Source organism: Microcebus murinus, chromosome 5 (genome assembly GCF_040939455.1).
Source record: "Microcebus murinus isolate Inina chromosome 5, M.murinus_Inina_mat1.0, whole genome shotgun sequence".
Taxonomy (NCBI): Eukaryota; Metazoa; Chordata; class Mammalia; order Primates; family Cheirogaleidae; genus Microcebus; species Microcebus murinus.
The window spans coordinates 95008577-95023301 of NC_134108.1; the positions used below are offsets into that span (position 1 = coordinate 95008577).

The 14725-nt window shown below is 35.1% G+C and overlaps 1 protein-coding gene across 1 annotated transcript in view; it reads right to left on the bottom strand.

Annotated features, from left to right (window-relative positions):
• TFAP2D (transcription factor AP-2 delta) overlaps positions 1–14725 on the bottom strand; it is a 57081-nt gene that overhangs the window by 11672 nt on the left and 30684 nt on the right. The window contains exons 6-7 of the mRNA XM_012760837.2: positions 13077–13218; positions 7801–7914 (exon numbers count right to left, since the gene is read on the bottom strand). Coding sequence (XP_012616291.1) covers positions 7801–7914; positions 13077–13218 — 256 coding nt within the window. The remainder of the gene's footprint in view (positions 1–7800; positions 7915–13076; positions 13219–14725) is intronic.

Below are 14725 nucleotides of genomic sequence, written 5' to 3' on the forward strand. Positions count from 1 at the left end.
ACTCTGTCTCAAAAAAAAAAATAAAAAATAAAAATAAATAAATAAATAAATAAATAAAAAGAGTTTCTGTCATCAAGTTTTAGAAACATGGGCTTAAGTGTCCCTTTTAATTCAAAAAGGGTCCTGGGAGCCTTTGATACGCTGATGTGCACTGTCATGCTTGAAGTTGGGTAAAATACTCAGAGTTTCTTGAGCCAAAACTCACTTGACCATGAAAGAGATTCAAGAAGCTTCTCATGGGACTAGTGTTCTATGAAGCTCAATTTGGGAAAATGTGTTTATCACTACCCTGCATCTTTGTTAGATTGGCAGATATGTGCCCATCCACTGCCCTAAGGTTACATTCCTTCTGCTCTTCTCAGCCACTTACTTTGAAGTCCCGAGGGGGAATTGGTCCTTTTGACTCCATTTTACATCAATTCAACTCATTAGCAAAGCAGGCTAAGGATACAATCATTGCAGGCACATTAGAAGAGACCAAAGCCAATCCCATCCAAGTCAGCTTTTTTAAAGTGATAATACTTCACACCTGCACCATATCTATTACATATGGGAATGGAGTTTTTAGGGATAAGTTAGCCATTTCCTTACATTTCTCCCTATCAGATACATCATATTTTCTATTTGGAGTGAAAATGCCAAGCTTAGGACTTAATGCTTTTTAAAATGAATTGTATTGAACTTTTGACTTTTTAAAATGAACAAGTGGATAAAACATAAAAAGAAGATACGAAATCATATAGAAACACAGTGTAAGTCATAATTTAAAACAGAGGAGCAAATTGAGAATGGGGTAAAATATCAATGGTCTGGAAGGAGCTTTAAAGATCATCCAGCTTAACTGCATTGGCTTATAGATGAACATGCAGAGGCCAGACAGGTAAAGTGTCTATTCTAAATCTGTACATCTAGTTGATAACCAAGAGGAAACTGAGTTAGGTCCCCTGACAAACCATCATAAGTACCTCCCATCATCCTGTGCTGTTCCCCTGTGGATTCTTCCCCAATCCAAAGTTCAACAAAGAGAGAAAGTATTTAAATAAAAATTTACCAGATTTCTTCTCCAATGTGTTCATTCCCCAAAGTCAATTATTCACACATGCAGTTATTGCAGGGTTATGTTTGTAACCTTTAATTAGAAGCAATTGATTCTGGTTTCTACTGTTCAAATTACTAGTATCCTATGTGTTGAACCAAAATTTCCATAAAAATATCATCAAATGACCTGCAATGGTTGATATAATGCATGTATCTCCTGACAAAGATTCTTTGCTTAACCTAACTTTAGTTAGGCTCCTAAACCTTTTCCCAGGCCTGCCTGCACACTTCCTTGTAAAATTCATTTTTAACAAGAAACTTGCTAAAATCAGTTTAGCAAGAAACCTACACACTAGATATCTGATCCCCCTTGATATGTACTCAGGTTCTTCATTCTTTGCCATTCTTCAGGTGATGTCTGATCACCATGGTCCATCTTCAGCAAGAATCCCATTACGTAGGTTTAGCCAGAATCCTCTATACCCCTGAAATGTCCTCTTGGCAATTTTCCATCCCACACTGTCCCTTGGCTATCAATTCCCACTTGGCCCTGTTGTATTTAGAGTTGAGCCCAGTCTCTCTCTCCCATGGCAAAATCCCATTACAATGGTCCCCATACCTATTACAGTGGTTTTGAATGAAGTCATTCTTACCATGATTTAACAAGTACCATTGAATATTTTTCTCTTTAATACTCTTACAGCATTTAGTTCAGTGTCATGCAACTTGTGAAGTACAATAGACAATGGATTTAATTCTTTAATTTGATGCTTAATGTTAAATGAATGCAAATAGTTTAAGAAGAGCATCATAGTTGCTCTTGTCTGTCAACAATGTAAAAACTGTTGCCTGCTTTATTTTTAGTATGCATTTTTGCTAGTGAATGTTTTCCTTCAAGGAAGTTTGTTTTTTACTCTTATATAAATTCAGGCTGTCCTTTCTTAACTAGTGAATAAAACCTGAATATTACAGGTATATTTACCTTTGCATGTGAGTGTGGCACTCACTTTTGGAGTTTAAGTTAAAGTAATAAAGTTTAATTTCAACCTTACATAAGAAAGTTTCTTTGGGAAACATACGATATTTTTTTCTTTATAATCCAGGCCTACTGTTTCCAATATTCTTAAATTATGAAATAGTCTTAAAAGGACCATTGAACTGATAGAAACTCTGAAGGAGGCTTGATAATTTTATTTCTTAAATGCTAAGCCTCGTTGTATAATTTATTTTATGATCTTTCCTTTTCAAATTATAGTTTAAACTGAAATGTTTTCATTTTTCTTCTGACACTAAAGAATATTTTCACAAGATTAAGAAAATCTCCCACTACTGATGACCTTCCTACCCACTTTTCAATCCCAATAATAAAATAAAAAATTACAACTATACATACTTGGAGAAGACCAAATATGCTCACGTTTAAGTAGAGACAAGCATCCTCTTTTCACCATGTTGCTAAGAAAATAGCACTCGGAAAATACCGTTGAGTTTCCTGGAATACCTGTCATGTGTGGACCACTCAAAAGCATGGGAGTGGATAACACAGGAAGAGAACACTCAGGGAGATATAAGAGCTGCTGTTAGAAATTGGGAGGAAAAGAGAATTAAAGTGACTCTGTAAGGCCCCCATGGAGTGGGACGTTAGGGAGACAGTGTTGCCTCAATGGAAGGAAAGCATTTCTAATAGAGCTGTCAGAGATAGACAAGACCAATGTATCACTGAAAGTTTTCAAGCTTTGAATGGGTTACAACTTGACATGGATGTTAGAGACAAGATCTACATGTTGAAGGATAATGGGAAATATAAAGAGTCTTCTACAATGGACAATCAATGAAGAAAATTTTATTACTAGCAAACATACAGATGCCTGTAGCTGTCTATATATTTTTTTATTTCTCAAGGGTTATGGGGGTAGTAGGAGGGTCTGTTTCTAAGAAGGTGAGATGTCAGTATACTTTCTGACTTAGGAGAATGAAAGCATATTGATTATTTTACTTTTTTGGTCCATGCCCGGTTAAAACACCATGGCCCTGGGAATGAACCAGTGGAGAATACATTTAAGACCAATAGAGATATTATAATCTACATTTATCAACATATATTTATTGTATGCATGGTATGTGCTAAGTACTATGGGTAGAAAGATGAAAGACTTTCTGATTGCCCTAGGTAAACTACCAGGATGTTTAATCCTCTGCTGCAGACTCACTCTTACATATTAGAAGTCTTAATATGTAATTGTTTTCCACTTTAGCAATTCCTAAATTCTAAAGACGATCCTTTAGACATCTTTCCACTACCTGCCATTAGCATGGTAAAATACCAGAAACAATAAAATTTTAGCCTCCCAACATGGGTGCTGGGAAAAAAATCTCCCCATTTTTATGATAGGCAACCCTCTCTGAACTGAGCATTAAAGATAGTCTGACTTCTTATTCACATTGTCAAACATGCCTTTGCTTGACCTCAAATTCAAGGAGATTATGAGATCATAAGAGACAAAGAAAGGACAATTTATTAAAAATTCCTGAAATCTCGAAGCCCAGAAAACTAGGGCTCTGAGTTTCTTTTTTTTTTGTGTGTGAGAAAGAGTCTTGCTTTGTTGCCCAGGCTACAATGAGTGCCGTGGCGTTAGCCTAGCTCACAGCAACCTCAAATTCCTGTGCTCCGGCGATCCTTCTGCCTCAGCCTTCCCAGTAGCTGGGACTACAGGCATGCGCCACCATGCCCAGCTAATTTTTTCTATATATGTTATTGGCCAATTAATTTCTTTCTATTTATAGTAGAGACAGGGTCTTGTTCTTGCTCAGGCTGGTTTCGAACTCCTGATCTCAAGCAATCCACCTGCCTCGGACTCCCAGAGTGCTAGGATTACAGGCGTGAGCCACCTCGCCCGGCCATGGGCTCTGGGTTTCTATCTGAGCTGAGTCTGTTCTGTATGTGAAGCCACATGCCACCTCAGTCTAATTGCCATCACCATTCCTGGGAATTGTGAGTCTACGAGGTCTTCTGCAGATTTCAATCAAATCTCTTCCCCCTTCTGGTTGGTGTTGTGATGTCTGCTGTGTTCTCTACAACAATACACACTGTTGATGGTACTCAGTAAATTGTAAATAATAAATAAGCTTGCCTTCTGTCATTTTGATGGAAACAAGAAGCTTTCCAGGCTGTGAATCGTGAACAGGGTCACTGCCATGCACTCGTCCTCCCAGAACAGAGTGATATGCCACTGAAAACTGGAAGTAATCTGTGCTTTATCTGGACACATTCAATCTGCTGAAAGTAAGCCACAGTTCTCAAGGTACCAAATCTGCCACCCTACAAGGTATAATTTCAAGTGGTATGCATCGGGAAGGAGGTTTTGAGTAAATAAAATAGTGACACAAGTTGATGTTGCTAATTAGAGTATCCTCTCTGCCTATCTGATCACACTCCATCTTCGCTTCTTTCCCAGCCAGCGCTCAGCAAAAAAAAAAGTGTAAAATCAGATTCTGCCAATTGCCTGCTTTCAAAGTCAGATGAGATATGCTTCTGTTCTAGTTCGTTTTTCTCTCGAGCTTATGGTTCTATCAAAATTATGCTTTACTGCTGTCAGTGTAAATTATGAAAGAGACACACTCTATTCCAACACATTTTTACTCAGATTATTAGCAGAATCATAGATGTAGAATCTTTTTAATATGTTAGTATACAAGGCAGAACTTTACATGATTCTCAGTGCCACTTTAAAAGTGAATTAGAAGTGGTTTTTTTCCAAAGGGGGGAAAAGGCTAATAGTTTAGGAATACCTTAGAATGGTTCTTAATCACAATCAACTTAAGGGTTTTGAAACTGACATAGATGCATGAGTCCCATCCTAGAACTATTGAATCAAATCTTTACGTGTTCCAATCTTTGAGATTTTTAAAAAGTTGCAAGAGTGATTCTGCTGTGAAGCCAAGCTTAAGGAGTATACTTATAGAGTCTATTTCAAGGCAGGCAACAAGCTGACTTCCTCTATCCTATTGTTAAGCTATTCATTGATGTCTCTTTTAATAAATGCACAGTAAAAATACTACACACATTTAAATTCAACCTATATCAGGAGCCTTCATTTGGGTTTTAATTGGAAATGTCAATCACATATCTTTTGTTTGAAAGGATATAATTTAAAACATTCAAAAGAATGAATTTGGACCCTTACCTTACACCATGTACAAAAATTAACTCAAAATGGATCAAAGACCTAAACATAATTCCTAAAATTATAAAACTCAGAAGGACAAATAGAGGAACAAGAAGAGGATAATTTTAAGACATTGGATTTGGCAAGGATTTCCTGAATATGATATCAAGCACAAGTGACAAAGGTAAAAATAGACAAACTGGACTACATCAATCAAAAAGTGTGTATCAAAGACAAAAATCAACAGAATGAAAAATAAGAATAGGAGAAAATATTAACAAACCATATATCTGATAAAAGCTCAACATCCAGAATATATAAAGAACTCCTTCAACTCAACAACAAAAAAAACAAATAACTTGATTTTAAAAAGGGCAAAAAACTTGAATAGACATTTCTCCAAAGATGATATAGAAATGTCCAGCAAGCATATGAAAAGATATTAAACATCACTAATAATTAAAGAAATGCAAAATAAAACCACAATAAAATATCAACTCATATCCATTAGAATGGCTACTATTTTAAAAAGGTAAATAAATGTTGGCGAGGATATAGAGAAATGGGAACCTTTTTGCATTATTTGTGGGAATGTAAAATGGTAGAGCTGCTATGGAAGATGATATGACAGGTCCTCAAAAAAAAAGATACAATATGATTCAGCAATTCCACTTAAGGGTATATATCCAAAAGAACTGAAAGAAGGATCTCAAAGAGATATTTACACACTCACATTCCTGTAACACTATTCACAGTAGTCAAGAAGTGGAAGCAATTCAGGTGTCCTTCAATGGATGAATGGATAAACAAAATGTGATATAAATACATACAACAAAAGATTATGCAGCCTTAAAAAAGGAAATTTACACACATGCTACAACATGGATGAACCTTGAGGATATAAGTGTGGAGCCATCCATATTTTTAAAACTTGGATCAGTGGTGCAGGCAAATGATACATCATTTATTGAACACTTATTTTATATTCTTTATCTCATTTTAACTCACTAAGACTATACAATAAAGGAATTATTATTGTATTTAAAGCTAACGAAATGAAAGTTTGGAAAGAGTGTGTAAGTTACCTTAAACAACTCAGCTCACATGTGTAAGAGCCTGGATTTGAAAATTGTTCTATTAACATTAAAACCTTTTGTTCTTAATTTCTGGGCATAATATTTTCACCCAATTTTATTGCACTTCCTGTTGCTAACTCAATGGAGTGATAGGAGAAAAGTCCTATGAAATATATCCTATATTTGGTGCATTTTTGAAAGATAAATCCTAAGTTGAGTCCCCAGATATGTGTCTATTACATCTTAAAGAAATTTGTGACATATTGCAAAATAAAATATTTTGTTTAAAAGTCTCCAGTCTTGCACACTAAATTCCAACTTATTTAAACACCCTCCTAATTACATTATTTTATAAAATTGAGTACCCTCCTGAACAGCCTTATAATCTTTGACACATATTAAAAGTATTTTTTAAAATTTAATGTATATTAGTCTTTACTTAGGATTGTTTTTTAGCCAAATGATAATAACTAAAAGAGGATAAAATATTTTATTCTGATGAGAAATATCATGTAGACATTTAAATTCTACAATTTTAAAACTATAAGGCACCTGCGTAATTAGAATGTTTTTTCTCACATTGCATCTAGGTCATAAATTAACCAGAAAAAAATATTCTATTCTGTTCCAAAATATCTCAGAAAATGAAATTTAAAGTATGCTTTCAATAATTCATTCCATGCTTTTGTGTGGTCTAACTTAAGAACGATTTGCAGCTTCTATTTGTTTAGAAAGTATTGACATACTCCTGGAAAATCAGTCAATGATATCCTGTTCATGTCTGTCATGTCATCTATCCATTCAACAATTTACATACCCAAGATAAAGAACAGTTTAAAAGATTTCAGAATCCCCTTCCAAAAGTGCTAAGTATTGTTGGAAATAACACTGTTTCCTTTCATAAAGTCACAATTTCTCGCTAAATGCATGAAGATATATTAAGTTTTCTGATCTGAAATGTTTCATGTATTATTATTCTCTCGATTTGATTTTATGAGCTTGGACTTTTAAAAATTTCAGTCACTGCTATGGTCTGAATGTTTGTGTCCACCTCAAATTCATATATTGAAACTTGATTCCCCAATGCAACAGTATTAAGAGGTGGGGTCTTTAGGAGGTGCTTTGGTCAAGCGGGCAGATGTCTCATAAATGGGATTACTGTCCTTATAAAAGAGTCCAAGGAATACTGTTTCATCACCTGGGGACAAATTAAAAAGGTACCATCTCTGAAGCAGAGAGTGAGCCCTTAGCAGACACTGAATCTGCTGGAACCTTGACCTTGGACTTCCCAGCCTCTAGAAAGATGAGCAATAAATTTTTGTTGTTTATAAATAACCCAGTATAAAAGTTTTTGTTTTTGCTTTTTTATAGCAGCCTCCACAGAATAGAACAGTCACCATAAGAATATACAAGCCATATCTCTAAATGGAACTGTGATAGGAATACAAAAAGGTTTGGGTGAGTAAAGATGGCTTGACAATTTTAAAAAGAGTCTGAGCAAATTGGAAAATCGGTCTTACCTGAAATGTGTTAAGTGTCTCTGGATGTCAAGGTCTAGAATTGGAGTGGGTCTGGAGGATCCCAGTGGTGATCTATCTTGGCTCAGGAGGTCTTGGAATTCTTTACAAATTTGTCTAAAATAAAAGATTCAAAATTAAAATTGAACTCTTGAGATGGGGCTTTAATTGTATAGCTATAATATTTTGCCAAAGGTGTGTTCTCTTTTTTAAAAGAGGACTAGATAAAATTTCATAAAACAACTTCCAAAGTTCCATCTACAGCATACAGCTGAGGTCATGATGGTGACTTTGCTCCCAAGGACTATGGGATACTCATAAAACAGTTCAGATTTCAAGCAAATGACAATCCGTGGACACTGACAAAACCAATGTTCATTTTTAAGGTGAGCATTCATAGTTTAACCTCAGGATAACAGAAAATCCATAGAAAAAATCACAATTAGTAATTGCTTTTTTGGACATCATATCTATAAACAAGTTTCTTTGTTCGTTTGTTTTGTAGAGACTGGGTCTTGTTCTGTCACCCAGTCTAGAGTGCACTGGCCTCATCGTCACTTGCAGACAAGTTTAATTAAAGTTATATTTACTTCAGAACCATGATTCAAATAGACTTTAGAAAACCCCTTTGCCTCATATTGCATCATACTTCAGACTCATGGGCTAATTTTGCATTTTAATATTTGAAGTAGTTAATCACTTACCCAACCCATAATTTAGTCCACTAGCCTTACAAAAATGATAATATTATGTTCCATGTAAGCTGATTTCTTTTCTTTTCTTCTTTTGTTTTCTTTTCTTCTCTCTCTCTCTCTTTTTAATTATTTTGTGGTGTGATCAGAGCTCAGTGCAGCCTCGAAATTGTGGGCTCAACTGTCCTCCTGCCTCAGCCTCCTGAGTAGCTGGGACTTCAGGTGTACCACCACACCAGGCTTCCAAGTAAGCTGATTTTTGCAAAAAGTGCCCTCGAGATCATATTTCTGCTGCATTTTTTGCTTTACGTGGTAATGATTTCTGATCATTGGGTTCAGTTTAATTACAGCATTACCATGTACCTTGGATAACAATAAATTCCTTGTGTTACATAGTCTAAATGATATAATTCTAAAGAAGCAAGATACTGTACATAAGGAAAATAGGTGTGTGTTTTTTAACAACAAACTACTAAATTAATGGAGTAGCTAAAAAGTGAATGATTGCCAAGAAACTGCTTAAAAGCATGCAGCATCTAAAGTGAGGCCACTCTATATTCAAGGAATTATATGATAGTAATTAAGGTTTTTGTCTGTTTTTGTAATGAGCAATCACAAAATGTAAAAATGTAGCCTGGATTGTGATTATCAACATAGCCAAAGACAAGTAAGTACAAAACGGTCAAAGTGTCCCAAGTGAATATGGGCCCGGCCATTATTCTGCTCTAAAGCATTTGTGTCATTAACAAATGACTATTAAAAAGTGACAAAATATGTTGAAATACAAATAATTTATCACTGACTTAAAATCAGTGGAGACATTTATTATCAGATGTCTAAAATTTAGCAAATTCTGCCAAAGATCATTTATGACTTTTTGATGGACAATGAGGCTCTAGTTTATTTTTATTGCCAGTGTCAACTATTGTGTCATTTCACAGAATTTCTCTTATTCATTTTCACAGAACATACGTGAAAGTAAAGAGTCAGGGATAGTAAAAACAAAGTCCTTATCTGCTTAAATAAAACAGGATCTTCTGTATCCTCTTTCTAATGATTTGGTCAAATCTCTGAGATATAGCATTTAAATGCATCCTGTTAACAAGTGTGTGTCCACTTTGTTGTTGTTGTTGTTGTCTTTTGTGTGTGTCCACTTTTCTTGAGGATATTTGCATTGAACTTCCTACTTTTTCTGTTCTAAGGAGGACTTAGTTGTTTCACTCTGAGGTGTATTGCCTATATCTTAATCACTTTAAACACTAAGTGATGCCATTTTGATGCAACATAATCTGTTATGCTTTGTGTTATTTAATAGAACTAGATATATTGTTATCCTTGTTTTGAGGAAATTTCTAACTAAAAATTTTAAATATAGCCTCATGCTCTAATTTTTCAAACTAGCAATACGAATTACTGTGTGGTAGGACATCACTATGATCCATTCTTACAAAGAAAAGTTGGAGCTGTTTTTAAACCAGCTTTTAATTTTATATCACATTGAAATAAATTTTTAAAAATTAAAATAAAGACTGAAACATTGCTTTTGTTCTTGTGGTATGTTATGGGAATTATTTGGAAATTTGGATAATTTATAAGTTGACAAATCAACTTTGTTCCTGTGTACACAATACATCAAATTATAATAAAATTGATGAAAAAAATCAGAAAAAGGCAAAGAGTAGAAAAATTCAACTCAGGCTAAATAATCCATCTACACCACACACGAATCTCTATCAGAAGTAGTATTAGAATTATCCACCTTTTATGTTTAATTCTGCTGCTTAACTCACTCACTTTTAAGCTTCTAGAGTTGGAAGCAGATGACAATCTTGTAGAGTCTCCTTAGGCAATTATCATCATCTCATATGACAGCTACAGAATTATTATTTTTATGACTAGTCTCATCCTTATTTAAATTTTTATTTATGAAGCTAAAAAAATACTTTTACATCTCAAAACGACATGTCATAATTTGAGTTATGTAACACAAGATGATCTTCGATGAATCATACATTCTAACTTTATCACTCACGTCATTGTCCTTAAGGACGTAAGTTTTTAGCTGATGTCTGGATTTAAAATTCTATGTTTCACCTTTTGATGATTAATATTATGGTAACATTAAAAATTGTCAACTATTCTGCTTTATCTTAATGCAGATCAAATGTTAAGCATTTTTAGTTCTAAATTCAATGAAGAGGTTTAAATGTGTTTTCTACTAACCAAATAAACAAATGTTTTGTCTGGTACATTTTAGAATTCAAAAATTATATCTGTTTCTAGCCTTCTACCTAAATAATTGTCCAAATTACGACAAAATATCTGGTTAATCAACAACTAATAAACAGGAATTAGGAAGCTAATGGCACTTAATCGATGGGCCCTTCATACAACTGTGTACTCGGCAATATACTTAAATACAACTGAATCTGTTATTCATGAAGATAAGAAAGAAATGTGCAGGTCAATCTGGCAATGTGAATCAGCAATTGGATCTTTCATCCAATGAATTTTAGATTTTGCAAACTTTTTTATTTATTTTTTTTATTTTTGAGACAGAGTCTTGCTCTGTTGCTCCGGGTAGAGTGCAGTGGCATCATCATGGCTCACAGCTACCTCAAACTCTTAGGCTTAAGCCATCCTCCTGCCTCAGCCTCCCAAGTAGCTGGGTCTATAGACGTGTGCCACAACACCCAACTAATTTTCTATTTTTAGTAGAGAAGGGTCTTGTTCTTGCTCAGGCTGATCTAGAATTCCTGAGCTCAAGCAAACCTCCCAGAGTACTAGGATTACAGGTGTGAGCCACTGTGCCCAGCTTGCATATATTTTTTGATAAAGTACTCAAAGTCTTATGAACAAAGGTGAGCTAACTAGAATGCAATAAATATCCATATAAGCTGCTAATGTCAACTTTTAGCATTTTATTTGATGTAAATATCCAGGGCTTTACCATTGGTGACTAATTAGAAACTGTTCAGAACACATGTTGGATCTGTTGGTATGTTGCACAAATAGCATTGTATTTCTACATATCCCTTAATTTATCTAGTTACAATGATTACTGGTTGCAATGTATATGTTTGCTTTGACTGCAGAATCTCTGATTCTTAAATTTTTGTTTCACATTGTCTAATAAGAAGATGGGATGGATATAAATAACGAAAAAAGAAAAAATATAAAAACTGTATGGGTAACAACCAACCTAATGGGTGTGATGCACACTATCTGTGTGACGGGCACACTTTTAACCCTGTCTTGAGTATTACAAAAGCCATCCATGTAACCAAAAACATTTGCTCTCCCATAATACCTCTAGTGCTTTTAGAAGTGCAATACATAAATATAATCCTATAACCAAACAGGGACAGCCATAAGCAGTGCACAATCCCTAATTAAGGGACTCAAGTGCCTTGGGCAGCCCATGAGATGGTAGGTGCCCCATATAACCCTTAAATTTGTAGAAAGACCTATCTTACATTAGAAGCTGGTAGAAAAGTGACAATTTAGTTTCGATTTTATGCATTTTGAGCCCATGTAAATGTTAGCCAGAAGGTCACTAATTATTTTTTTCATCAGTTTCTAAGAAGCAATGTTTCTAATACCATCTACCTTAAATTTTCTCTTAAAAAGGTTTTCCCAGATAATAAACTAATTTATAAAGGATAATTTAAGTACCTAGAACTATCATTCTAAAATCTAGAGTTAGAAAATTATTTGAGATTATTAATAGCCTGCATGCAGCAATAACTTACTTCAATGCATACCACCTGAACGATTTTTCTCTAAAACTTTTGAATGTGACTTGGAGTGGTGCTTATAGTTCTGCCAAATTTTCACACAATACATGGTAGTAGTCCCATAATTTATCAAAAAACTTTCAAGTTTGAGGATATTTAGAAGTGATCTTGTGCAAGCTTCTTCCTTTCCTATTGCGTTAATACATTTGCCTATAATATTTTTCTCATTATTTTGGTTTGCATTTTAATTGGGCTTTTTACAATTTTCAGAAGATTTCAAATACATTATACCTTTTTAAACAACAATATTACTAAGGGGGTAGTGGTGAAGAAGTACAGGGATTATTTGCTTAATTATACACAAGAGAAGATGGGGGTATTGATGGAGATTCGTGGTCCCAAAGGTCTCCCTGTTACCCGTTTATGCAATTGTGCCTTCATCTTTTGTCATATTCCCCAAACATTCATCGTGTTTTGAGATATTTATTCTCATCTATTAAGGCATAATAAATGCCTTAGATCAAATTACACATAGCAACCAAAGGCATATTTGCCTAGAATCTACATTTCCTAAACCTACTTTTCCCCTAGAAATTTCTACATATGCTGGAGAAGTTTTCTAAGAAATTCCATAGTTTCAGTGGTAGCCCCATCACAAATGTAGGAAAGTTTGTAAGCCTTGTCATGGATACAGAAAAGTAGAGAGTCCTTGTTTAATATATATAGCTGCTGGAGTGTTAACAACCCTCTTGTTTTAGAGAGCTGGTACTTTCTAGACTGTTTCCCTCCTTCAAAGAAAATTTTAAAAACTGAAGATGAAAGCACACAGAGACTTCCCCATTCTGCTTACTTGGTTGCTAGGATCATCTTTTTCCTTGCTGTCTGTTCTTTCTGTTCCATATGTTGTCTGGCAAGATGTTCTCCTACTGCTTTGGCTGGAAACTCTGTTTCACAAGTATAGCCAAAATCCCGAGCCAAGTGCAAAGCCTCCCCTGTTGGCAGACAACACAAGTCAGTTTCTTACCAATATCCAACCTCAATAATAGTAGTATCTTACATTTTCTTCAAGCTTCACTCTTTATTGTGGCCAGATGGATCACTTTTCTTATTTATTTTAAACACTCCAAGAAAAAGGGCTTTTTTGGGTACGTGCAATGAGTAAGGATGAGGAGAAATTGAGGAACTCAGAAGCAACTTACCAGGAAGCAATATGTGGAAAATTTGAGGCCGGGGGAAGCAGAAACACAATCCAGAAGTTTTGACCACCCTCATGGCTCTGGCCACTATACAGATTGACTTCTAAGATTTTACATTTGATTCCCAAGGGAAAAGGCTAAATGGAAATGTCATTTTGTTGCTGCTCAACCTACAACCTATTCTCAGTATGTCTAGACTATTTAGATGTCTTTTCCATGAGACCTATTAAAATATATGGCAAAGGATCCAAATAACTTTTCAAAGAAGTTGGTGAACTTTGGAAAGCAAAATAAACGAATTATATCAATTTCATAATATTATATTGCTAGAAACAGTATTATGTGATTATAGAACTAGCATTATCATGGCTTATGGAAGGCTGCAGTATTATAGCAGTATTATAGCACTATTTATAATACTTACATACATTACAGTATTACATACAATGCTTAAATACAATAAAATCATAAATAACTTTTGTTCTTTCACAAAATCTTAAACCTAAGTAAATTTTTAAGAAATTGGGTAAAAATGGCTTATTGGCAAAGTAAGATTTAGTAATAGAAATCAATCAGAGAAACAATGGTATTTTTAAAGTTCAATCGAGCCAAATCTTACCTGGCCATTAAATATTTTTAAAAAAATCAGTTTTACTGCATGTGTACTAAACACCTATTTTATTCAAGACACAGTGCTAGGTGGGAGTGTTAGGCCGCAGAAATGTACAGCCCGTGTGGGGGAGAGACAACCGCCTAAAAAAGACGCAGAGTCCAGAGACTTGATGCAAAAGCATGAGGTTTTATTTCCAGCGCAGCGCAGGGGCAAGCGAGCTAGGGAAGCTGCCACGCCGGCCTTTTTTTCCTTAGGATTTTTATAGGCAGAAACCACACGCAGGTGGCTAGGGATCACAGGGTGGGGGGAAATTCCATGGGCTTTGACCTTGCACAAACATGTACCAGATGGGCTAATATCGGGAACTTCTAATCTTGGTCAATAAACTCCAAGGACTAACTGCAAGCGGTTTTCGGGGAGTTACAGAGTGGCGCCGGCGCCAGCGGGGGAGGGAATAGGGTTGAGCGAGCGGAGGGGTGCCAGCAGGGGAAGGGAGTAGAGTTGAGCAAGCGGAGTTTACAGAAGCAGAACGGGTTAGATTTTTCTCCACAGTAGTAATGGGGAATATAAAAGAGGACCAAAGATTGCCCTGTCTGTAGGAAGATGACAATCATAGCAATAATAACACCAATAACAACACAAACAATAAACCAAATACCATAGTAGCACTTTGTAATTTTTATTGCAACT